At 46.9% G+C, this 27577-nt stretch overlaps 1 protein-coding gene across 13 annotated transcripts in view; it reads right to left on the bottom strand.

Moving 5' to 3' along the window:
• FBRSL1 (fibrosin like 1) overlaps positions 1–27577 on the bottom strand; it is a 509440-nt gene that overhangs the window by 44401 nt on the left and 437462 nt on the right. For all 13 annotated transcript variants that reach the window (XM_039378903.1, XM_027733066.2, XM_027733072.2 and 10 more), the window contains one exon: positions 11926–11971. In XM_039378903.1, coding sequence (XP_039234837.1) covers positions 11926–11971 — 46 coding nt within the window. The remainder of the gene's footprint in view (positions 1–11925; positions 11972–27577) is intronic.

The raw sequence follows: 27577 nt of genomic DNA, 5'->3' as shown, positions 1-27577 counted from the left end.
GAGGGAGGAAAACCCGCTCCGAGGTGCCAGAATACACAGCGAGCCGTGCCTTTCAGAGCCAGAGAAAACTTGGGAACACAACAGCTTTTGATTCCTCCTGCCCCACTGGGTACGTTAATTATTTAATAGTTGGCCTGTGAATTGGTGGTGGTGGTAGGAACAGGGTGGAAGGGAAATCAGGCTTTTCCTCCCTGCCCCCAGCCCCCTCCTTGTGCTGGCAGAATGGTGTGTGCACACACACGTGTGTGTGTGTGTGTGTACGAGGTTTTGGGCACGCCTGGGACCCTGCTCTGGCTGTGTCCTCCCTCCCCACCCACACAAGACCCTCCTTGTTGGCCTGTGACCACAGCGGCCGTGGACAGCACGGGACAGCATCTGGATGGAACGAGTTATGGGGCAGAGAAACGCACCCTGCCTGCTCTCCCTCTGCAGGAGGATATTTTTCACGTATTATGCTTGGGGGAAGGGCACTTCGGAGTTTATATTGGATTTCGACAGAGCTGGAAATGGAGCTGCAAATCAAACAGAGATCAGCTTATGATTTGCAACCAGGGCTTTCTAGGTGTCTGAGGCAACACTTTGGAAGGAGCGTAGGGAAAAGGAGAATGTAACTACATCTCATTTGGATGGAGAGGACTCACAGATGTTAGGAATATTTTTGATCAACAGCTTTCCTGGCACCGACTGTGGTGGAATCCACAACCTTGACGGCTAGCTGAGTAAGAAAGTGCTGGCAAGCTCCTGACTGCATGCAGGCAATTTGCAATGCTGCCAGTCAATATTTCAGTGAAAACAAAATTGCAGGGATCATATTAAAAAGAGAGGAAAACAGAAAATAAAACAAAACAAAACCCAGCCTGCCCTTTAAGAGAAACTCTGATACAACCTGATGGGACAGACCCTTCCAAATCCAAATGCACTCTTTGTTTAAAATGAACACACTGTGATGGGGGCCCTGCCGTGAGCATGCAAAGGAAAGCCCGCCAGCAGCAACAGAAGCAGACACAGCAAGAAGTGGCTTTACACCGAGACACCTGGGTGGCATGTTTAGTACACGCCTGCAGGAAATGATGCAGAAAGAGGTTTATAGTTGTGTCCATTTGGTGGAGGAAATGTATGCAGCAGGCACGGGCCTGAGCCAAAAACCTGGATCCACCCCTCTTCAGTCTTTGAGAGGAGAGGAAAAGTGATGGGAAGACAGGGGAGAGCTCCTCGGGCAGTATTTTCAAATTCTGGGTCTGCCATGCTGGCCTATTCTTAGTCTAAGCAATGGTATTACTGGGGAGACTGCCAGCAGTGTAGCCCAGGCAGTATTTCTCTCTGGACCAGCCTTGAGATAACTGACACAGGCTCCTGGGGGCATTTAAGCTGGTACAGCACACACCACCATTTGGAGTATCTTCAGAGTACCTCTGAATTACCCCCACCTGCACGGCTGGCAAAAGGGTGCTCTGCTGCTCACAGGCACTGAGTCAGGCCCTTTCCTGCCCTGGCCTCAGGACTAAGCTTGGCTGACTGGGTTGCCAGTCAGTGGGGGGTCCCCAGATGTCTGCTGAAGGCTGCTTTACAGCATGTACTGCTGGAATGACATGAACAGCCCAGAGACTGGCCTGCAACACAAAAGTATTTCAGGCCAAAAGGTACATTATGCTCAGAGAACTCTTTTGTTGATCTAAAGAAAAGTATAAAATAATCTGCTCCACTTAGGTTATTAAATTGATTGGTACAGAATGTGATGGACATATTCTAGTTGCTGGTTTCAGGTTTCTAGCTCGGTTTTAAAGACTGATTCAATAATAAAAATAATGACATGTTCATTATTGTATAAACATTCAATGCTCACACTGTAAATTTCTTCCTCCAGCGACTCAGCCTGTATTAGAGCAGGTTGTCTGTGCAGAGCTTGCACTGTGAGCGCCTCTCCTGCACCCAGAGAAGGCCAACCATGGAGGAAAGCAGCTGGCTGGGGATAGCTCAGCTGTTTGGAAGCCAAATCACAGAGTACTGAGAAAATGAAATGTTGGCTGCTTCATCCAACAAGGCTGGCCCTTCCCTGCCACCCTGCCTTCCTCGATTCCCAGGGAGCAGCCTCTGGCTTTGCTTCTGCAGTTTAACATTCACAAGCCAACACAGCTTGAGGTCAGTTTGCAAACTCTGATGTGAATTTTAGCGATGCTGCCTGGTCCTACACGTCCCAAGATGTCAGAAGGACAAGGACTCATGGGACTGAAGGGACAAACTCTTCTTCCACAGGTTTTGCACTACAAGACAAGGAGCATTCAGGAGACGGATCTCTCCCAGAACTGGATTGTCAATAAATATGGAAATACAGAACAAACTTAGCAGACACCAGCAGCAGATGCAGGTTCATAGATGTCTGCTTATTACCAAACCTCACTCCAGCTGAGACTTAAATAGCCTCCTTTATGCACAACGGGAGGGGGAGTGCAACGAAGGAAACTGGCAATTACACATTTTATTTCCCTCCCAGCCCATTCGCTGTTCATCAGGTGGCTCCGCACCCCTAGGAAAGGTGCTTGTGAGCACTAAGTTAAGCACAAAGCCAGCTTGATACTTTCCTTTCACTGGGAGGAAGTTTCTATGTGCTTTTCTGGATGTGGTGTAAAAGCACAGTGAACACATTGTTTTATATTATTTTGAAAGCACTGTGAGTGCCTGAGACACAGGGACTTCCAGCCTGCACTGTCTCTCTTTTCCAAGGCTGCAACCTCTCCTGAACACGATGGTGCTCAGAAACAGGGTCTAATACCACACAGGGATTTATCTGTAGAGATGCATCTGCAATCTTCTTCTTCCTCACCTTTCAAAACAAACTTCTCCTTTCTAAAATCTCCACCCAAACTCCAGTAGGCTGACCAGCAAAACACCAGCTCACAGTGCTCCATGATGTACTTGGGTGTAATCAGGCTTTCCCAGCTTTGCTGCTCACCTCTTAAGAATGGATCTTCAAATGTTACTGTCCATTTCATTGGAGAAAGATCTGGAACTCTTGACTATTCCCTTATGGATAAGCCTTTAAGAATTTATTAGTGATGAAACTAGTATGTTTCTTCAGAAACTTAATAGGGCTCCATAAAATTACTTCAATAACTTTTAAAATTTAATGGTGAGCAAGAACCTTTCCCCAGGCTTTTTGAACTGTCCGACAGAATCCCAGAGCGGAGATATAATTCTGCAATAAATTTTGCAGGATGGTTAAAAGAAATATAAAAAGATTTTAATTTCCTATTACCTCCTGTAAGACTTTGCCATCAGTTTAAAGCAAATACAGGAACTAAAAGCACCGTAGTCACTTTCCTCTCCCAGTGATTCACAGGAAAATATTTACTGTTTGGGGAAAAAAACCCAACAAACTAGAACAAATATCCTTTTCAGAAACACAGACACGCAAACATAAACACTCTGCCAAGTCCTGCTCTTATCCATTGGTGTAAACCCAAATAAACGCAGGGAAGTCAATGGAGTCAGTATGGCTTTACCTGGCTGAACAGAGCCCGCGAGCCAGGGCTGAGCACAGCAGAGGTGGAAGGAAAGCCTCACACTGTGAGTCCCTGGGCAGCTCGGCAGCAACATTAACAGGCTCCACAGGGAACGTGTTCAGCCCTTGTTAGCAGGAAGGATGGCCAGCGAAGCACGGAGCTGAGGGAAGCGGTGAGCACATGCATGACTAGCACAGTTATTAAGGAAAATGCCAGGAGCCCCACGGCTGAAAGCAAGCCCTGAGCCTGGCCTCCCTCCTCCCCTCCCACGGGACAGGAGCACAGAGCTCCACCACTTCCAGCACTGATTTCAAATGAAGCTAATAGAAACAGAAAAACCAAACCAGAAACATGGCACGAACTGCTGACTGGGACAGTGGGGATGTGTCATCAGCCCCAGCCCTGTCCTGGGAGGAAGGCCTTGGGGGCTCGGGAGGGGCAGTGAGAGGAGCAGGGACAGGCTGACAGCATCCTCTTTTACAGCATCCTCTTTTCCTGAAGTCTCTCACTGGGACTTACAGACCTCACCAGCACTGCACACAAAAGAGTAACCAGACCCATTTGCAATTAAACAGCACACCTTGGTCTCATTGATCACTGCCACTGATTGCCCAGAAGGAAACACCAGCCGAGCCAGGGTCAGATCCAGCTCCCCCAGCACCCGCACCCGGCACTGCCCTGTCAAACCCCCTGTGGATGGGGACCTGCAGAGTCCCCAGTGGGCTATTCCACAGCACAGCTGCCCACGGGTAACCCGTCAAACTGCTCCACCACAGAGACACAGAGCTCTGGGTGGAGGGTGGCCCTGAAAGGAGCATCGGAGAGCTGGAAAAACCAGCACAAGCCTGTGGCACACCCCTCCAGCACAGCTCAGGAGGATGCAGAGAACAAGGACTTCCCTTCAGGAGGAGCAAGCCTGGTTTAAATAGGGCTGTGGTGGGCACAGCTCAGACCTGTACAGGACACCCAGACACTTCCCCTCATGCCTGTCCATGTGAAGAGGGAATCAGGTTTACACCCAGCATTTAATTTTCTAAGAAGCCGAAACTTTACAAAATCTTCCATGAATAAAACATGTCTCTGAGGTATTTTAAAAGCAGAACTGAGAAGACCCAACAGTTCTGTGGGGATTGCAACTGCTGCTCTTAACATCAGCGCCCTACAGCATCCTTCTGGTGCTGAGACACAACCGGCATCCTGCGAGCAGGGAGCGCAGCTGGAGACAGCACCGAGACCTACCCGCTGGCTTCTGCTACTCCAGAAAAAAGAAAAACAAACTATAAACAAGGAGTAAAAAGATGGTATCTTTCAAGCGTCCTTTAAAAGCCTAGGCAAGGTAAACTGCTAAATGCACTTGGAAGGAGTTTCTGTTTTTCTCCCCTTCTGATTTACAGTTTGATGGTCCTTTTATCTACTCTCACATGAACCGAGAAAAGCTAGAATGCGCCTACTCAATCAACATGAGTTTGTGCTGGCCCATTCAGGATATATAATATTTTGCTTTTATAGTTTATTTTAAATAAAAAGTATAATTAAAGAAAATAAACCACCCACTTCATAACATTTATACAATGAGGACTTTATTTATTTTATTTACGTTTTGGTGGGCAAGGCACAGCATGCAGTTAGCTTTCCGTGATACTTAACAAAGCCGCATTTGAAATTTAAAATCTTTAAGGAAATGAACAAATTCTGCGGAGGAAGGGCAGTTGAGCAAAGAGACTTCTTACATTACCCTAGGTAATTGTGCATATATATGTTTCTGTGAGTCTCTCTCTACTCCAAAAACATATCCATGACTTGGATGCTTTAAATCAAAAAGCAATTTCAGTCTGTAATTCTCGAATAAATAATTAAACACATTTTATCTCCTACAGTATTGCTTCTATTCATTTTAATCTCACTGACAGGAATGCAGCAACATACCCCACATCCTTAAAATAACAAAACAAAACACAAGATACCAACCAGAAGGCCTGGAAATGTTTATAATTCAACTTTTCAACTCTCTTGGCTGCAGCCTGGAGCTACAAAGAAAGCTCTATGCTGGCTCCCTCGAAGGAGAGAAGCCTGGGGGTCGCTGTGCAAACCACACGGGCAACGGTGCAAGCAAAGCCTGCCCGCCTGCACGGGGCAGCTCTCACTTTGGGAGGCACACAACGCTCAGTCTGTGTCAAAGGTAATAAATTATCCACTTCTGCAGCCTGAGTTTTACAGAACCAACCGGACAGCGTGGTTAAGTGAATGGTCTCTCTTGCTTGTCCATCATAATTTCACAGACAGCTGCCGTGGATAGGGATGGTTATGGCCTGAATAATAAATGCACACAACACAGCTTACAGGGGACAGAGAGTACATTCCCATTCCCAAAGAGAAGGCTGAGCTTTCCAGAGCCTAGCCTGCAAAATCAGGAAACTACAAGACTGAAAGACTGCACTATTTTGTGTGTTTAGTTTTGGTCTGAACGTGGATAACTGGCTGTGACTTGGGTGATTATCTCAGTTATCCACAGTGTTTGAAAATCAAAGTCCTCCTCCTTCTCAGGCCACTTTATAATTCCATATATGCCTATGCAAGACCGCTAATGTAGTCATCCAGGCAGTGGCAAAATTAGATAGAACTTTTCAAAAAGAGGATGCTGGGACTCACACGCTGCATTTAGCATCAGTTCAGGGTATCCAGCACTGCCAACCCCCAAGCATTTAGAAATCACAAACTATCTTTAAAATGAGGTTAAAACCAAAGTATTTGGGCTTCTCTGTGACTGCCTGCTGGCTGTGAGGCACAGAAGAGTCAAGAGTTCCAGGCTCTTCTCTGCAGACAGGAAGACTAAACTCTTGCTTAAAAAATGAAATTAAAGCTTAGATTTTGGTACAATCCTCTGAGGGCCTGGGTTTCATGAAAAACACAGAATATTGTAAGCTTGTGATAAAATCACAAGAGATGTGGCATGGAGAGCAGAGCAGCTGCAAAGAATCCTGAGCACTGTATAAATCATAGCAATATGGCTGCTATCTAAATAAGTGCATTACTTAATTTTATCTATTATTACAGATGCTTCTGTGGAAATTTTTGCATGCCTGTAATCATGGTGGACTCCCGTCCAAAGATTCAGCTGTAAATTATCACCCCCCTCTCAAGTTCCCTGACTGTGAAGGTAATCACACACAAGATGGTGACCTCATCAAAATGTAACCAGAACCTGGGGATAAAACTGAGATCAAGAGACAGGATGCAGCATCTCAGATCCCGCTGTGGACCCCACGCAAGAAAACTGGGAAGATTTATGACCTCTCTCCTGACCTGCATTCATGTAAAACACAGCTAATTGCCTCAGCGGGTGCTGTGGGACGTGTTTGCTCTGTCTGGGCAGATCTTCCCATGATGGAAAGCTCTCCCTCCCAGCACAGTGAGGTAAAGCCCTGAAGGAGAGGTGGGCTTGATTACAGGAGGTGCTGTCCCAGCCCAGACAGGGAGTCTCTGACCCTGACAACTGGAGATAGAGTGCCGGGGGACAGGACCAAGGCATGCAGGCAGCACAGCAAGCCCAGGAGACACCGGGCTCCTGATTCCCCTGTCAGTGCTGAGACTATTGAGCTGTGCTGCTGCAAACTGTGCCAGGCACAGTGTCTTGAGCTCAGCTGCATTCAGGTTGTTTTCTGCTTCACCAGGCACTCACAGGTTCCTCCTGGAGAGCTGACTTGCTGCTCTCCCATCCTGCCCCTGCCCCTCCTTTCCCCTCTCACCCCATCTCACAGTAATAACCATCAGTTTTTAACAGCATGTCCTACACTGGAGGTTTTGTAGTTCCAGCCTTTAAAATGATTTAGTGTGACAGTTTACTGCTGAATTAAAAAAAAAAAAAAAAAAAAAAAAAAAAAAAGGAAAAGAAAAAGGAAGAGAAGAAGCAGAGAGAAAAAGGAGAGACAGTCCCCTTAAGGCAACAACATTATGGAGCAGTGATCTCAGAGGAACAAGGGTTCTTCTCTGGTTCAGATGTGCTTGTCAGAGCTCAGTGTCGTCTCTGAACAAGAAATCTCTCTTGCTGGCCCAAGGCACAGTTTTGTGGTCAAGAGGACAGAAAATAAAGGGAGGGAACTTCAAAGAAGCAAAAGCTGCATTAGCCCGCTGGGGCGGGTGGCTGCGGCACATCCCATGGCTGACAATTACGACCTGCATGCCGAGAAAGCTTGCCTCCCTCTTGTCAGAGGGATAAGACACAGGCTGTGAGCTTTAGAGCTTTGAGGATGTGTACAGTTCATGATGAAAGATAGCACTTCAAAGCCCTTTGCCTAGAAACCCAGGGAGAAGCGAGAGCAGAGGGTAAGCAATCTTTTTTCCTGGGGGGTGCATATGCGGGGGAAGGATAAGACTTACTTTCACTGTCATTTATTATTGCCATGAAAATGAAGCCTTGCACTGTTTATGGAATCTCTCATTAAAAGGATCTCTTGATAAATCGCTTGACAAACATTCATTAATTAAGTCTCTGAGCACACTTGGCTGACAGGCATTAGTCTTCATTTTGCAGGAGGGGGGATCAAGGCGTGGGGCTCAGCAAGCCCCCAACAGCCAGGGCAGGGCTGGGGCCCGGCCAGACACCCTGTGCCACCAGACAGATGGATTACACTGCTCCCTCCGTGCCCAGCTTGATTCTCATCCAAAGACAGGAGCAACACACTCCAAAGCCCTTGTGCCCCCACTGCTGCTCAGGGCCCCCCGGGGCTGCAGGGCAGACGTGGCTGTGCAGGTCTGGCTCCTCCATGGGTGCCTCTTGCCCTGGGGGCTCCTGGACACCCCCTTCATCTCACAGGCACCTCCTCACCCACAGCCAGCCCAGGGCTAGGAATGGAGACACCTTAGCTGCTGCCCAGGCTCCACTTAACTCTGCCATGGAGATTTTCCTCCTCGGGGCCCTTGACCTACCAAGCCCTTCGGGAAACAGCTACCTTAAGAGGCCCATTTCACCCTAACCCTGCCAGTGGCCCTGGGTTCAAATGCTGGGGACTCAGCAGGTCACCTGGGCTGCAGCTGCAAGGCTGTTGTGGTGGAAAAGGAACCACCTCTCCAGCTTTCCCTGGCATACAGCAGGTCTGGAGCAAAGAGTGGTGGGAGAAAGCTCACCCACCTCCAGCCAGACCCCTCAGAGAAGCCCACTGACAGAGGGAGCCAGCAGTGAGGACCCAACACCCAAGTCTTTAAAATACAAACTATCCTACATCACACACTTCAAAACATGATCACAGTAGGCAGGAGGAGGTCCTTGCAGTGACTCAGGGGTGACCATCCCTCTCACCTCCTCAGTCCCACAACACATGTGCCCTCCTATCCATCACTGTCATCCCTCTGCCTCATCCTCCCGCCTGGAGACAGAGGGACAGATTTGGCTTTCGCCTACGCCTCCCCTGCCCTTCCTGGCACTTGCCCTTCAGAAAAAACAAGCACTGGCTGGGAGATTCCTGTGAGAAAGGAGCTGCATGAGAGAGCAAACAGACCTTTATTATTTGCTTATTGATTTATTCTCCAGGAGGATGTAACACCCGGCCCTCGGCAGCAAATGCCCTTGTAACTCTGTGCTGCAGCGACAAGTTGGCCAAACAAACGCTTTACTGAGTCAGAAAACAAAGACTGTCAGCAGAGCAGATCAGGGCTTCTCCCCTCTTACTTTTAATTATTATTTCCTTACACAGAGGATTTAATCTCCTCTTCTCCTGGAAGCTCAAAGTGCCCCATTCAGCCCATTTCACAGCTGTGACTGCCGAGGTCACCCCGGGTCAGGACACCTCTCCCTGCAGCACAGTAGTGACTGGTCCCCAAGTGGATGTCCACGCCGTGCATCTGTTGTTGCAGATGAACTGGTGTCAGGAGGAGGAGCACGGCCACCACTGCGGCCCCGGCGGGGAGGGGGCAAAGGCAAACCCTACCCAGAGAGCCCCAGACAAAAGACGCTGCTCCTCCGGCCCTTTGTGCAGCCCTCAAATACGGTCAAAGGTGACATTTTACAGCTGTTCCAGCCTCAAATAAGTAAAACCCGTCTATCTTAATACTTAATTGCATTGCTAAGCTGCTGATAAACTGGGACGGCATAAAACAAATATGCAGGGCCAAACGCATCCCCAGGGGAAGTTTGTGGGGACAGGGGGAGCTGCACAGACAATGAACTGGGAACGGGGACAGTTGCACCAGACAATGAATCCACTTCATGTGTTTTAAAAGCCTGGTTACCTTCAATAAAGGCTGTAGCACGGATGCTGCACATTTGCTAGCTAATATCTCTCCAAAAAGGCCGCAAATGTTTACAAAAGAAGGGCACAATGCAAATGCCCACGGGAGAGGATGAGCACGTGCCACGCCACGCATGTGCCCATCAGGAAACCGTGTTAAGCTAATCCCCTCCCCACACAGCCACCACGGCTCCAGCCCCGGAGAACACGGCCTTAAATCAACGCTCTTATCTCACAAAAGGAATTTAAGTGCAGCGCTTTGAAAGTCACTTTCTCGCGGCCATATGGCAGCCCCGAGCCCGGTCCTGTTCATTTGCATGTGCGAGAGACAAATCCGGCTCCTGCGTTTCGGGAGCGATAACAGGGCGAGGGGTAAAACTTAGCACTGTTTGGGTTTCTGCATAAAATCTTGCTGAGGCAAATTTCTCTCACCTCTCAAGGCAAGTGCCAAAAGCTGAGGCAGCCCCCAGGAGAGCTTGCCCACGATGGCAGCCCATACTGATCACGAGGCACACCGGTACAGGACCAGGGTAAAAGAGGAGTCTGAGACAAAAGCCATCATCTGAACCCAAAGCTGGCAATGTCTACACCCACATTACACCAAACAGGAACAGGCTGAAGTTACAGGGATATAAACAGCACTGAACACAAACTTCAAGACAGCAAATTCGCAAGCGTTCGCACATTTAACTTCCTGATAGGGAGGTATTTTGAAAACTCATGTTGCTGAGCTGCTCCATGAAATGAAGGGGTGGGGGATCTTGGGCTTCAGCACAAGGAGGAGCCAACAAAGCTGCTAACGCTTCAACATAAGCCTCTCCAGCAGATCTCTGTGCCAGGCATTATGCAGGATGGCAAGATTTTTGTTTTGCCGAGGCAGTGCCGTATGGGCAATCTGGTTTGCCTTATCAGCGAGCCAAGTGAGAGGAGAGAAATGCTCTTCCCCACCATTTGTTTAAACTTCCCTTTTCCCCCCAGATAAAGCTGCATACTTTTGTAAAAATATCTGCAAATGTAATAACATAATAGGCTTGTCATCGGTTCCCACATTTGGCATTGAAAATCTGCAAAGCTTGGAAAGAAAGAGAATTCCTAATAGTTACTGCTGCTGAAGAGCCCAGCTATAAACTGGGCCTGGATCCAGGTGATGGAGCACACAACCACCAAAATGCCTTTCCGTGTCCAGCACCTACTCCTACACAACTGCAAATCGTTCCTTTCCTGGCCCCACTGAAATAAGGCAAGAAGGTTTATTTCATCACTTCTTATTGATGGGCCTCATCTCCCCTCTTTGGGGTATTTGCGTGCCCCTAACATTCATTACTGCTCTGAAGCCATTTCATTGTGCAGCTCAATGCTGAGCACGCTGCAAACAGCCACATGCCCCGACAACCCATTCGGAGCCACACAAACCCCCTCGCACGGTGATGTGGAACCATTCCCAGCCCAAGGCTTTCCATCATGGACCACAGTTTGCCCTCTCCAAGGCCGTTTCTTCGGTATTTTTGCCCAGCATCCATCTCAGTGAGATTATCCCTGGGAACACATGAAACTAGAGCAGCCCTGCTTTATGGCTGCACCGAGCCCTCAGAGGAGGGCTTGGCGTATTTAGAGATATGTCACCGTGCCTCCCAAGGGGAATGTGAACGGCACAGTCTCTTAGCAACACCCAGTGCCTATCACAGGTAACTCTCATTAACAGGAATAGTGGGAGCTCTGAGCTGAAACCCTGCAATGTGCCGATCACCTTCCCCCGCGCTGGGAGAACCCGGACGGACAGGCAGGAACGCTCCGTGGGCACAGGGGGAGAGGGATGGGCAAGCCCTTGGAGAAGGATACAGGCAGCACCAAAATATTGATTTGATTAAAAGAAACGAGGATTTGATTGTGTTAGAGAGAAAAGCATATCCCCTATGCTTCAAGTCAGCAAGGACTGATTTCTCCTTTGTCAGTAAACCCTCTCTCCAAGACATTTATTACAAATCTTACTGGAAGGGAAGAAATCCCACCCCACACTGAGACAATGCAGCTCTAAATTTCAACTTAATCATCACAAGCCTGTAAAGCTGATCTTTATGACAATGTGTGTGGCCAAACTAAAGGCTCTGGCAAAACTGATGTCTTGCTATTCTCACAATACAGATTTCACAACCCGAATCTCTTGCTGTAAGATAAGGAAAGTGTTTCTCCAGGTCACTTACCTTTATTTGCTGCAGGAGAGAACAGCTTCTCAGAGCCTACAGAAGCCTGAAAAAGGAAGAGAAAAAGAGGGTGAATAATACTGAAGGAGAAATTCGGAAGGCTTGCTCACAAAAACACAGCTCATAAAACAAGTCGATTATCTGTAGACCTGCAGTTGCACATTGCACCTGGAGGGTGCAATGTTGTGCCATTAAAGAACAAGCATGCATCCTGAGGAGATGAGAGCAAAGCGTATACACGAGTACTGTCCTGATCTCACCCAACTATATCCTCTTGTCTCGTTTATTTAGGCAACCATGCAATGCACAGCTAATTTTATCCATGATTCCTCGTATAAAAACAAAACCAGTGAAACTGCTATCAAGCTGAAGGAAAAGAAAACCAAAAAAAAAAACCAAAACACACTTCAAAGGCTCTCTCGTTGAAAATAAGCTCATTTCTTGCTGAACATGCAAAATGTAATTTGTGTATTGGAAACACAAGTTGCAACTGAACACATCCGTATGAAGGAGGGTGTTATTTAATATTATGCCAAATGATTGGTACATGCTGCTATGCACTTAGTTGAGTATGAAATAAAACGTCTTCCTCTTGGAGACTGGGTTGCACTATGCTCTGAACTCCACAGCAGTGGATTTGTGCTCCTCACAGCTCTGGGAAATAGTTAAAGAAATCCAATTAACCTAAACCTTGTAAACAGCTTCATGATAATCAGGGTCACTGGGTTACAGACAAGATGATAATGACAGAGAGGGAAAAAAAGTCCGTTCATCGTAAATAAAGCTTTTTATGAGTTAATTTGATGGCTTCCTTCCCCCCCCAACGGATATCAAACAGTCAACCTATTTCAGCATAAGCTTTTCCTCCTCGCCATCAGATAAAATAACAAGTAGCCTCCCCAGAATCAAAGCTGGTCTGGGAGCAGGAGCACGATCAGCATTACTACATTACTACCATCTACAAGATAGCTGAAAGTATTGCCAACGTGTTGGCACTGACTGCTGCATGAATAAAATGGGGTGAAGTACAAAGCTGACGAGCAAAAGATACTAGAAGTGAAAAACGCCTTTTTCCCCTGACTCTGCTTTAAAAACAATGAATTAATTCAACCCACGGCTGAACTAAGCTGATTTTATTTTTGATTTTATTGATTTTATTCTAAGGTGCCTTGGGAGATTTGCATGATAAAGAGCACTATGAATTGTATTACATTGCTATATATTTTAAATGACGACTCAGAAGGAAAAAAAACAAATAGTAAAATGCAAGAAGATCTGCATGGGATATAGTAAGAAGCAAGAGTGATCTTTTAATGTTATTTCCAAGAAAAGTGGCACTGCAAGCACTGAATGTCTTACTTAATGCAAATGTATAAAAAAGAGAGGGAAAACAACATGAAAAATAGGTTGAGGCTGAGACACATAAGAAAGAAATTCTGAATTATGTCCACAACAAAGCTGCACGTGTAGCTGTGGCATGTATGATCATTACACAGCTCAGCAAAAGGATCCTAAAATCTTAGGGAAAATCAGTTACCTGCACGATCCCTTCACTGCATGGATTAAAAAGAGGAAGAACCAGGATTAAACAAGGTTTTGCCTAGGCTGGTTTGCAAAGAAAGTCTAACAGTGTCACACAGCAGCAACAACAGTGGTGCATAAAACGTTTGACAGCCAACTCTGAATTTACAACCCATTGTTAGGAGATTTTTCACTCATAATCAACACAAAGTCAGCACGGACGCAGAACACATCTGCAGGCCCTGGGAACTCACCCACACTAACACAGCTCACACAAAGCCAGGGCCCGTCTCAAAGCACTCCCTAAGCACTCGGACACGTGGCAGGTGGATAAATAAGATTCCCCCATTTTACAGGCAGTGAAACTTCACCATGGCTTGCACTAAAGCCCAGGCAGTAAACTGGCTGCTGAGCCACAAATCCTAAGTGCCGGGTCCTGCTGCTGGGGTGTGGGGTCTCCAGCAGCCTGCTGGGAGAGCTGCCCTTCCCTGGGAGCCGTCAGGAGCAGGCCATGGCTGCAGGACGTGCCACCCCAGCTGGGAGAAGCTTTGTGCTTCTGGTCTGGAGAGCTGGGTCCCACCAACACACGGCAGCCACCAGCTCACTCCCCTTTACCAGGGGCTAAATACAGACTGGCACTGTTGAACTGTGAGCTAAAGATCTCAGTGCTACAGGTCCAGACTATACAAAACAGTGTTTAAGGAACTCAGGCCAGAAAACTCACTTTTAAGAGAAAGTAAAGCACCCGGATTATTGCTCAGTCCTCTGCTATCAGCACGTGCCACCGCCTTCCACAATCAGAGTCAACATTTACAGAGCAGCGTTTTCAACATCACAGCTTCAGTTCACAGACACAAACCTTCACACCTAGAGTTTACTGTAACTTTTGCTCTCGTTTCTGGTGATTTCTAGCTCCAGATCTGAGCAGTTTTTGGCATCAGCACCATTCTGAAACAGGGAATGCCTGTGCTATAGGATATTCTACAAGCTGCTGTAAAGGCAGGAGGGAAGCTGGGGGAGGAAGAGCCTGAATTCATCATTCAACCCTACCAGTCACCCTTTAAAGGAAGCATACAATAAAACCTATGTGTCTGAGGGAACCCACTAGTGAGTGAAAAAATCCAGCAAACCAACCCATCTGCTAAAACAAGTCCCCTCCCAAAATTTCTGCTGTTCCAAGCAAGTAATTTGCATATATTTAAGAGATTTTAAAAAAACACCAAAAAAAAGTGGAATTTTTCCCCTGTGAAAAAAACCCAGGCATTTGGAGTCTTTTATGTATAAATTCAAGCCATCCCAGGAAATCACACATTCCTTGATGCAAAATGAAACAAGAAATTTCCTTTTTTCCCCACTATTGTTGCTTCCTGCCTGTCTCCATCTGAAGGACCACCTCGAGGACAACCCAAATTACTTTTTGTTGCTGCATAAGGCAAAGAGACATCCCCAGCCTGAGGCTCACAGACAGAAGACATCTCTACCCTTCCTTGTTCACTTGCTGCTCATCTCCCTCCCGCTGCAGCACGGTCACAGAGCCCACCAAGGCCTGTGCTCATAAAAGCTGCTGCTTGCACAGTCCCACCCTCGCCCCCAGTAACCACCTTGGCATTTTAAGCACATCTAACATCTGTGCCCAAACACACCCAAATGATTTCAGAGAGCAGCAGTTTCTGAGGCAGCCTCGCACTGATGGAACGTTTCAGACCCAGCACTCTTTCAATGACACCAAGACTTGCAGGTCCCATTTGTGGCTTATTCAACAAAGTTACCAATCCCCTGTCTCATTTTGAGTTTCTTTCTTTTCTACACCAGGCCTAAAGGGGAGAGTGCCTCCACCCATTTCTGTGAGTCTGAGACCAGGCTGAATACACTGTAGAAGAAAACAACATTTCTGCCCTTTTCTGCTGTGCAGAAAGCAAACAGGAGTGGTGCTCCCGTCCCTCACCCTTCCTCCCCTTGAGCCCAGCACACATCAACACCGATTCAATTTGCAGCACTAAAAACTCAGCAAAGGCAGCTTTTTCCTCAAAATGTGAGGTGGTAACCACAAAGGATGTAGCACACTCTCTGCTCTGAAGGTGAGCAGTGAGGGATAATGAAGTCCATGCCTCATCCATCCCGGTTCCCACTAACCCAAGGCAGCTGAAAGGTGTAAGAGCTCTTACAGATTAATAATTTAACGATTAGATATAACAGAACAGCATCATCTGACAGAGACAGCATTATAAACTATGTCAGGGCTTGCAGTAATTACTTTTTCCCCCCTTTCTCTGTAGCCAATAAAATGGCTAAGAGGGAATAAACCCATTCCTTATCACCAACAGCAGAGGCTCTGTGGACCCTCTCGCCGTCTCCTGGAGCACTGAATGCCAGATCCAAGCCGGATACTTCAGGAGCCTGATAGCAAGACATGGGGAAATTGCTAATAAGGCTCCAGTTCTGGTTCACAAGGAGCAAGGGAAGTGGTGTTAGGGACTGGGTATGTATGTCATGCACAGGGCAAAAGCCAGGCACTGCCTCCAAATGAGTCCAGCACGGTAGGCAGAAGGCAAAGGAGACAGTAAAATACAGTTTAAATTTTATTTCTGGATTGCTGCCTATCTTCTAGACAGCCAAGAGCCAGCCTCAAGAGAGACTGTTTGCACAGTTACTGAACTTAGTAAGCACTAAAAAGCTCACAAGAAAACTCTTCTCTGGGAGATTTTCAAACTAGAAGTGCTGGATACGCTTACAGAAACTTTCAGCATAAAGCACAGACCAATTTTGGATCAATTTTCATCCTTCCCTTTGATCTGTTTCCCCTGCTTTTACTGACCACTCCGATGCCACTCGACTGCTCGTCCAGCAGAGAATTTCAGCACTTCAGCACTGCTTTACCAGCTTCCATTTCACTCTGCAAGTCATTCACACCAGACCCTTCATCCAGTAATATGAGAACACTAACTAAAACAGGAAGGTATTGTTTGGGTTGTGATTCTTCTATAGGAAATGGAAACTGATACATATGGAAAGGTGCAAGAGGAACCTGGAAATCACACACATGCACACAAAAAACCAAACTAAAAATCCCCCTTAAGACCAAGAAAGTACTCAACACATTTCAGAATATAGAAGGAACCCATGGGCAACACTGCTTGCATTGTGAAGGGATGTTTCAAGGGAACCTATAGTGTTTCCAAAACCTGCACTATTTCTGGAGGGAAATCACAGCTCCATTAAGAAGACAAAAGAAAAGTCAGACCTGCAAGTCAGTCATTTCATGCATTGTCACAGGAAAATAAAGCTGGAATAAGCAGTACATGAACTACCTTCTTGTGAACCTTCTAGGAAAATCCAGCTTTGTGGTACACAGCTGGCTGGGACACAGCACAGCCCAGCTGTGTGAGGGATTAAGCAAGAAGGAACAGGACTTCTACAAATCCACACTGTGATTATCTTCACACAGAATTTATAGACTGGGCTTTCAAGAGGGCTCAGCACTCAGCAGCTGCCTTTGGGGCACCAATCTGAATGGAGCTACTGGGTACAAAGCATTCTCAAAAATCCATTTAGATATTTAAATGGTGACCAGGTTGTTCTGAAAATCTGGCTACAGCGGATAGTTGAGTTCACTTAGAAAATTCTGGCTGTTGATCTCCAGTGCAAATAAGGACTAATAACAAATAATATTTTCTAATCAAGAATGGTTCTCCACCTTTCTAGCAACAATCCTAAAAACCAGTTGTACTTTTAGTTACACCATAACACATCACAGTGAAACACACAGCAAAACCACCCCGAAAAGGCAACGACTTATTGAAATAGCAGTGCCTGAAATGCCGCAGATACTCCTAGTTCAATTATTATTCAAGGCCCTGTGTGGGAAGTAGTGATGGGTCTTCCATATCTTTCATGAGAATTTACTCTACAGAAGGTCCATTAGAAACAAAAAGTTTCTACACAGTAACACACTTGTTTAGGTTCCCACTCACAGTTGTTTAGCACACAGTCCAGTACTGCTCTGGTCCTGGAAGGGCCTGTCCCCATGCACTTGTCTCTCGTCACTTTTTCTTCCAAGAACACTTATTTACCTCAGCAGTTTACATAACCATGACACATGCCACAGCCCCTCTGAGAAGCCAGCACGAGACTGGGAACACAGGATTAAATTAGGCCATAGAGAGCCCAGAAGCAGAGATCACTGGTCCCAATTCACCACTGAATTACACTGACTTTACATGATGGAAAACAGAACGTGAGGTGAAGTGGATGAGGACTGGAAGGCACCAAAGGAAATGCAGTCCAGTCTGATTCAGTTAGAGCAGGGCAATGAGGAGCCAAGCTCATTGCCTCTCCGCAAGCCCGACGTTTTGGTTTGGACCTTCCCTTTTGGCAAGACAGTGATAAGCTTAAATTAACACTGTTTTGAACCCTGAGCATGTTCCTCATTGTTTTACAGCTGTTGTGGGATTGAACAAACTACTTCAAATTAAGCAGCAACAGCCATTCTTAAACGTGCCCTGCCCTGCTCTGCTGCTCATCGCACAGACACCTCTGCCCTGACAAAGGGGGACTGACACCCGTGGGACTCTGACCCTGGCACGGCTGCCATCAGAGCCTCGGGGCACAGGCCTGCTAACCCCTCTTCCCTCTCTCCTCAAACCATCCCTCCAGCCCCCAGAGAACAGCTATAGCCCAGAGCTCTCCCCTTCCTACCCTCTCCATTAGTGATGCTTTAGGATTCATCTTCCTTGGAGCAGTTGCTGTCTCCCAAAGGAAAAGATCAAACTCCCTCTCCTTCCCAGCTCAGCTCCAATAAATAAATAAGTACATGCACTGAAAAAAATTCAGTAAAGGAGGAGAAGGGAGGAAATGGGAGAGTTTCTGGACCTCACCAAGGCCGGTAATACAGCTGCAAAAGGTCCCTCAACCGTTTCCAGAGTCACTGACCAGAAAAGAACATTTCCAGCTGACCCTCATTAAATCAGCCAAAATACTTGCTTAATGTCAGTGTGCCCGCGTGTCCTAATTTAAATTAAGGAGCACCTGGTCCTTATCTAAGTATATTCCTCCTTCAAACCTCAGCTCCCAATAGCTACCAAATCCACCTTGATTTTACAGTCCTGGCTATTTTTCACTCTAATCAGCACTGATTTCCCTTTACTACGTGTTTAAATGCTCCTGGATGTTCTGGTCTATGAATGGCATCCAGAGGACAGTCCTGTGCCCCCGGATCAGGCTGCACCTCTCCCTGTAGGTTGGAGGCAACAATGTTAAGGCCAACTGATACACACCACGGTCAGGAAAACACAATTCCCCACGATACACTTGGAAAAAGGCTTTGTGTGGTCTGTTTTTAAACATCTCAAACATCAGGGCCCCCATGCCTTTTCCTGAGAGCTGATCCCCCCTCCCAAAGAGGCTTTTCAGCCTGCACTTCCACATGCAAAATTTTTCCATTGCCCAGACATCGGTCTTAGGCAAGCACAGATTTGATTACTGCTTTAGCTCTTGATAAAAATGTAAGGGAAAACCTACCTGTGAGTAGGAGAGGTTGGGAACGCTGCGAACATACCACCAGAGTAGTTTGTATTACTGTCATTACAGCTTGAAACTATCTCGCCAGCCTATCTATTTGGCTGGGGTATGGCTTTTTATTTGCACTAAATCAAACGGAATGGTGAGTGCTCTTTGCAGAACTACCTAAAACTTCTTATAATTCAAAGGCTGCACTGCAGGAAGAGTGATGGGAGAGAGCAGGGACTGTGCTGGGAATGACAGGTGGCAGACTGTTGTTTGGTACCTACCAAATTACTCTGCTGCTCCCAGGGCTGCCTTGGCATTTCATTATCCCAACTCTCTCCTGGAAGGATGCGGACATAAATTCACACCTCATGTCCTGGTTTCCGTCAAACTGAGTAAGAGTGCAAATGCTGGCACCAACTGGGAATGCCAAGCAGGGCTTGGCATGCTAGAACAAACTCTCAGCTGTGGTCTTTGCCAGCTACCTGCATTTATCATTGTAATGGCCTGCCAGACAGGACTTGGCAAGCGACAGAGGAGGGCGGGAGGAGGAGGGCCAGGCTCTGCACTGCCAAGCAATTCATTCCTGTAGCTCCTGCCATCACTGTACCAGCAGGGCAACCTTCATTTTATTTTATCTTTTAACCAATTATGTGTCACCCAAATCCCACCTGCAGCTTTCTCCAACACAAACGGCTATAAATCACAGTTCAGAGACCGAGAGGGTTTTGCAAGACATTTGATTTCATAAAAAGGTCACTGTCTGTCTGAGGATTGCTGCAGTTCAAAAATAACTGAATAACAACCTGCATTGGCAGACAGGGAAGGAACCGCTTCCATGGTCTGTTGCATGTTGTCAGATAATATTAGAACAATTAGGGAGGCCAACAATGGCAGAACCATTAGGATCCAGCTAAACCAAAGTGCTGATACAAACTCAGTGAAATATCTCCTCCTTCCAATTTTTGAATAAAACATAATCAATTCAATAAGAAAGGGAAAAATGCATGAGCACACCAGAAACATTCAACATAACCACCTTGAGCAGACAAACAGAATACATGCCTGTCATCACTGCAGCCTGCTCCAATCTGCTTGGGTATTCCCCAGCTTAACCCCAAGCTCTGCTAATTCTCAGAGCACTGCAATACTCTGAGGCCTCAGAGCACTCAGGATGGTCTCTTTAGGGGAAATGCTGTCTTCCCTAATCCATACACTGGATATGTAGCAGACCCTGGATGGACCTTTCTGTGAACCATATCACAGAGAAAACATTTGAGGACACTCCAAAATCATTTGACACCGATGCTGTTCTGAATGCCCTTAGTGTCCACCTCTCTCTTGCAGGTGACATGTCAAGCCAGACAGTGTCAAACTCTCCGAAAAACATCAGGTTAACTGCAATAAATACATGAGACACAGAGAAGGTTGCATCATCCTCCTAGCCCGGACCATGACATATGGCACATGGACATCCCTCTGACAGAATTCCCCAGTGACGGATGCAATCCTGACATGGCCCTTTCCTGGGCCTGGGGAGGTCAGGGAGCTTATCAGGAAGGCAGCTCTTGTCCACTGCCATTGAAACTTGCTGTCTTACCCACAGCAACCTCAGAGGAGTGCCTGTGCAGAAGGCTCTTTTGTTGTTGTTGTTTCTAATTCACTGCTCCAAAATATTTCTTGGCGGCATCCCAGGGCTGGAGCCTTATCTGCCCATCCCCCAGGCAGACACACAGCAGCTGTGGAGGCTTATCACGGTTGCCTGTCCACTGAGTTTACAAATTAACACCCTATCGAGGCTGCACGAGGGCTGATTAATCAGAGAGAGGCAGTCTGAGGGCCTTTATCACCGTAAGCGGCTGCTGGGAGAGAAGTCACAAATCTCTCAGGAGGCCAGAGATGCCTTACAAATGAAAGAGCAGGAGGCCAGAGAGGAGGAGGGCACAGTGGTACAGGAAGCAGATATTTTAGAGATAGTGGTGGTGGAGGTAATGGAGTAGGGGAGGGGGGAGCTGCAAGAAAACACCAGTACATTATGACAGCTAAAAAAAAAAAAAAAAAAGAAGATAATTAACAGCCTATACCTCATGATTCTAGCTTTCCCTCCCCGGGCTATAATTTAGCCTATTGCTCCTTTGCTCCAGAGGACAATAAACATTTATTATGTTAAACACATAACTGTGCTGCACAAAAGCACCGTTCTTTCCCAGGTCCACTCCTTGCACAGCTGTGCAGCCCAGGAGGATGGGGCTGCTGAAGTGGGCTCCCCTTTTATGCAGAAAATTACTTGGTTTGGACACAAAACACATCCCTGGCTTCCCCCAGAGTTGCAGTGTGCTGGATGCATTCATACTGAATGTGAAGGCAAATCCCAAGAGGCTGAGAGCTCTTGGATGGGTCCTCTGGCCCACCAGCATCTGCCACGCAGCGTTAGGATGTGCCCGGGTGTGGGAGCATTGGCAGGCAGGAGCAGCTCCTGCAGAGCTTCACCACCTAAGAAGTATCTCCTCTTTGTAATTCAGCAGCCTTGCTAAGAGGTTTACTGGGAAATGTTCAATCCCTCCAGAATTATGTGTAGGAGACATTCTTATTACAAGATGAATATTACAGTGGTGTGCGCTGCACTGGAGCAGTGCCGTCCCTGCCCCCTCCAAGCACTTCAGCCTCTGTAAGAGCACAGTGATTTAGGGGATTTGCCTGCCACTGGACTATAGTTCAGGCACTGCTCTCCTGTACCTCAGTGCCAGTACCTGCTGCAGCCCTCCAGCTTTGTGCTTGTGTCAGGACAATGCAAAATAATTATAAAGACCATGGGGACCCACACTGAAGAGATTTAAAATCTAATACATCTTTAGAGGAAACCAAATCAGGCATCTGTCTGCATTTGTCAACGTTCACTTCTGATTTTAAGTTTTCAAGTTTAATCCTTGCGACCAAGACACACAGCTGGATTTTTCCTTTGAAGTGTACTATGTATGTAAGCTGAGATTCCCACGCAGTAACATGGCTCCAGAAGGTACAACTTTAATAAAAATGTTACCAACACGAAGACATTCGTAAGCAAACACGGCAACCACCTCCTGTCCAGTGCTTTCTGTTAACACACCAGCAAAGAATTCAATAAATAACCTCTGGATAAAAATGTCATTCACTGCAGCTTTACCACCAACAGCGCCGTGTGTGGGCGTGATCCTGGGGAAGGGCCATTCCCATCTTGCCCATGGAAACTGCAGAAATAGAGCACTCACACAGCCTAACTGAACATCTCCAGGCCAGCTCTTTTCAGGCAGCACCGGGAAACAGAATCAAACAAAAATGAATGATCATCTGCCCTCCCCCCCTCTCCTGATCCAACGAGAAAACTATTTCCCAAACCACCTGGATTATTGGTCTACCAACCCTCGCAGATGCCCAGTTTTAACAGTATCCATTAGGTTAATTAGCATTGGGCAAGGAGATGCTGTGTATTACTCCAGGAAAGGAATGACAGCTTTTTTATTGGAGGAGTCCCTGCCAGGCTCTCTGAAGCAAACAGCTGTGGAAGGTCTTCTCACAGCCCTTCCCTGCCAACAGACACCAGATTAATCTGAGCTGGGCTGGACCCCCACGTGTGATGTTCAGCAGACCCATGGGTAAGCAGGGCAATGATACCTCCCGTCACCTCAATGAGATAACAGCAACTCTATATGTGAAGGAAACATCAAATATTCATCAAGTAAACAATACGAATGCGGTAATCCCAAAACACGGGGAAATTGTAGAAGCTGTCTCTCTGGTGTTTATCAGATTGACTCTTTAAACTTCATTATCGAGTCTGCCCATCAACCCTTCTCCCTCTCTCTCTCTCAGGTCTTGTGTTTCTACATTTTAGGGAAAGGATGTCTCTGCTGGATTAGCTGCTCCCCACAGCTCTGTTCCCACACACGGACACCCTCACTCTAACAGAAAGCTCACTGCAGGGTGCACGAGGATTTAAAGACCCATCAGACGGGATTAGGAACACCTAAAAAAAGGGAACCAGGACAGCGTATAAATTTCCCTACAAACAGAGGCTGTGGAGGAAAAAATATGGAGGGAAGACTCTGGTTCACATCTGCAAAGCATCTGGTTTCCCATCCCTCACTCGTCCAAGGGCAGTGAAGTGCACTCGCCTACTTTTTACAGGAAAGAGTCACCAAGCATTTCTCCTGTGCTATACAATAAGTCAAGAAAGAAGCTCTCATTGTTGCACCTTGGTTAAATATGGCATTAACTGACCTCATCTTCTGCATAAAAAGGTGGTGAAGGGGGCAGTCCCCCATTTTCCAACATATAATCTGTCTTCTCCAATTAGATATGCTTTGCAACAAGTGTGGTGGATCCATTTATTTCCATACTGCAATAATGCAGATAAATCCAACTTTGGCTCCAGTCCCACAGCTTTCAAAGCTGGGGCTCTGCATTTCCAATCCTTGCCCTTTTTTTTTTTTTTTTTTTCCCTTTCTGCTGCAAAATGTCACCAATTTACTTTAGCCTGGGGGCCCATTTCGAGTTTTACCGCTAATATACGAGAAATGCATTTTTCAAGCTGTTACCACTTAACTGTACTGATATCAGCCACTCAGGGGACACAATATTGTTTACACATCCTGCTCTATGGAATAAGCACGGATGCCAAAACTCTGCCTGGGTTGTGAAGGAGACGTTTACTCTCTGTTTTATGAGATTTCCTCGATTTGTGGCTGCCTCAATGGTCGTAAAAACAGCTGTAAATCAAAAGAGCACCACAAAATTGCAATAACAACTGTCGAACTCGGCTCTAAAAAGCATAACTCCCAGCAACAGAAGGTGGAAGGCTTTTTCCTGATTTAATACCAGGTATGGGGGAGCCCTAGTAAGCCTACGTGCAGCACCGTGTCTGCCCACAGTCACCCACACACGGGCTCAGCCAAACCCCTGTGTTTTGGCCGCTCCCCTATCGCTCGCCCCGACTCTGCCCCACGTAGTTCCTTCCGGCCTCTTTCCTCCTCTTTTCTGGAAAACAGAAGTCTTTTTCAAACGCCTGGAGAACGCTTATACAAATAACTGCTGAATGCACAGCCCTGTTTAAAGCATTAAAACAGACAGAGAGTCAGCCCAACATTCAGGCACGGCCGTGCTCCCAGCTGAGGCTGCTCTGCAGAACGGCAATGGCTTTAGCAGATGACCCCAGCCAGGGCTTGTCACCTTGCTCCTGGCCTACCCGGGACAACCCAAATTCCTGCACAGTCTCTCAGCCCAGTTTTTAGGGAGTGGAGTGAAGGAGGAGAGGGCTGGTGGGATGTGAGTTATTAACAACCATCTTCTGGGAGCTGATTCCAGCTAAAATGGTTCCAGAACAGGCAGCTCCATTTGCCCTGACAGTCTCCAGCCAGGACTGGCCAAGCAGCAGATGCACGAATTCAAAAGTTTCTGTTACTCTGTGCCGCTGGCTACAGTCCAAACCAAAGAGAGAGTTTCACCCGTGGGTAAAAGAGCCTTCCTGGATTTTTCCATGCCCCATTCCAGTTGCTTTCACAAACAATCTTCTCATCCTTGTCTCCGAAATTACTAAAAGACTCTCAGTTCCTGCATCTCGCCACCTCACCCCCCCCAATCTGAGATGAACTCGGCCAACAACAAACTCCCTTCACCACCTCCCAGCTATGAGAAACCAGCTGTGGCACCGAGAGCCACACCATAAACCCTGGGCCAGCAGAGCTACCCAGCCTCCTCGTGCCCCCTTGTCCAAAGCACAAAAAGCTTTCCTGGCCTCACTGGCCAGGTCTTCATTCTCTTTTTCAAATTTCCTCTTACTTCGAATTTCTTTCGTGGCATTTAATTAGCCCAGCGTTCTCCATTACAGAAGGAGGTTTGTATGTGCACAGGCCAAAGTATGTGAAGAAATGGTGAGAGAAAGTTCATGGGAAGTCAGTTTAGACAGTGCTCATCTTAGTTTTTCTGTCTGCAGTAGACTAAAATACACTTGAGTTCCAGTGTGTTACTGTATCTGTGCCTGGCAGTGTGTTTTTCCAGATGCATATCCTAATTATGCTCTTCAAGCAAATGCCCCGTGGAGCAAGGTAGTAGAAGAGAAAACCTCTTTACAGTCACCACCATGCTGTGATCCATTCTGGACAGGAACTCCCCCCTGCATTGAGAGGACAATTTAATTTCCATGGACCACTTGATGTGAAGGGAAAAGGATCTATATTCTTTTGTCTGAACCCCACAAAGTGTCAGCCCTTCTTTTCCCATTCTTCTGGTAGATGTGTACATTCACATTCTTGAGAAAATCCCCAATAGACGGGAACGGTCTTTCACTTCCAACACATTATGCCTCCCTGCTACAATCTTTTCCTTCTTGTACAATGCCTCTTGACTTTCCTTTGGCTCTTTTCTTTGCAATTTTTCCTTTATGAATGCAATCAGAGAGACAAAACAAAAAAAATCCCCCCAAACCCAAATGAACAAAAAATGTCATTCAGAGCCTTTGCCAATGATGTTACTGGCAATTCCAGTTGAGAAACCATCTGTACAGACGTGAACTGATCTGACGTAGGGAACAGCTAGTTTTATTTCAAAAAGCTCTGTGTTCCCAATGTTCTGGGTACAGGAACTCTACAAGCCAGCTGAAGCTAATAGGGTGAATATGTGATCAGCTACACCCATGCAGCAATTCCAGATTTATTTCTTTTGTACTACAGTGAGTATCTGGGTGGGGTTGCAAAAACTATTAAAGCAGTCAAATACATACCATGCCAACTGCTGACCACAAAAACAGGCCATTTCCTCACGCACAAACTATAAGAAACATCTCCCAGTAACTGGCTTCTATCAGTAACCAGCTATTTCCAACAAAAACATGGTTCTGCTCCATTTGGAGTCTGGCACGTCTCAAGAAGGATGGAAGGCTGAAGTGTAAACGCGTGACTCGTACTGGGAAGGTGGTGTACTGCAGCAGGACAGGCCATCTAACAGCAGTTGTTATGATAAGGCATAATTGCAGGGCAATTACCAGGTTTATTTTCCATATACACCAATAGGATTTTGCCCATGAAGTTCTGTTTGCTCGTGGTGAATGGCAGATGTCTGCCAGAGGTTCTGTGTTCTAAAAGTCTCTACTGTGTTTGCTCACGGACCTGTGAATGTGCAGAGCACCACTGATCTGGCTTTGCTCCTCTCCCTTTGTGGTGATGTCTTGGGGGGGACGTTTTCTGAGTCACTGGCCAATGCCTGCCATGCTCAGCCACCAACTGGAGTTTCCAGCACAGCCACACACGTGACCTGCCCAAGGGCCCTGTCTCTGGGCAGGGGAAAGCTGCCCAGCTGGAGGGGGAACACCACTGGTGTGTGTTCAACCACCAGCTTTGCACAGGAGATGCTTTTGGAAGAGCTGTACTTCACCTCTCTTTGGCTAACTATGTGCTCACTTCCCAAGGCATCAACAATTCTACTCAGCTGTCAGGTCATTCACCCCTCTGGACAGCTGCACCTCCAGGAGCTGAGTGCTGGGCTCCCCTGGCTTGGTCCTGGCTCTTCTCCCTTTGGACTCTTTGTGGCAAGGGCTGAAGCCACTGCCCTTTTCCTGCCTCTCTTCAAAAGTCCCACATCAGCTACCAGCTCATTTCACTGGCGTTTATTTCTTGGAGTCACAAATGTAGTGTTATAAGAAACCTTTGTGACTTTAGCCCTGATGTGACTGTGCCTGCTCAGTAAGGAGATGAAAAGCTTACAGTGAAGAAAGAGGCAGAATAATCCTGCATGTTAATACACAGTGACTAACACCTTCCTGGTGACAATCTCCTTGTACTCTCTGCAGAGGGATGTGTGTAAAGATCCTCCAAAGACACTATCTTGAAAATGCACAGAAGGCTCTGATCAGACTTCAGCATCTCCCGATTAGCTGAGCGAGAGCAGTGGAAGGGACATCAATTTTCTAGGAAGTGCATTCAGAAAAGCACTTGATCAAATGCTCAGCACCATGGATGGATGTGCTTAATCTCACTGCAGCCCAAGCACTTTCCTAAACCAACGCCTTTGCTTGTTCCTTCTGCGAAAAATAAAATGGTGGAAAGGCCTCCAAGACCAAAACCACAGACCTGAACAGTCAGGTTTAGGAGAATTCTGATGAGGCTCCGAATTTCTGTGGCTTTCAGCTCATCTGTAAAACAATCTGGAAGTGCTGACTCTGGCAAATTAGAGGAGGAAATAAATAGAAAATAAAGAGAAACAGCCAAAGTGGATGAAGCTGCTGTCTTATCGTAAACACAGCCTAGGTTAGTCCAAAGGAAATATATATATCTTTTGCTGGGTATACCCTTCCTGGGATTTTAATTTTTTTTTCCTTTCCTAAAACAAGAGCAGATACACCTTGACAACCCCGGCATGCTGCAGCCAATCCATCAGCTTCTCTACATTGGGCAGACTGCAGAAAATGGAATTTTTCTTTCCCGTTTGCCTCCTGGTCTTGTTGCTGCTGCTCTCCACTAATAGACTCACAGCCCCTTCCCCTGCACCCTGGCTGGTGACTGATTGCTGGACTTGGAGCAGATGGCTCATGGAGCTGGGACTGCTGTTTCCTATGCACTTCAGCAGTTCCAATCAGACCTTGGGGTCTCCTGCCTAGCTC

Source organism: Pipra filicauda, unplaced genomic scaffold (genome assembly GCF_003945595.2).
Source record: "Pipra filicauda isolate LSUMZ 115617 unplaced genomic scaffold, ASM394559v2 scaffold14_size4853619_pilon, whole genome shotgun sequence".
Lineage (NCBI taxonomy): Eukaryota > Metazoa > Chordata > Aves > Passeriformes > Pipridae > Pipra > Pipra filicauda.
The sequence above is the reverse complement of the archived record's forward strand: the minus strand, read 5'-3'. Positions and strand labels throughout refer to the sequence as shown.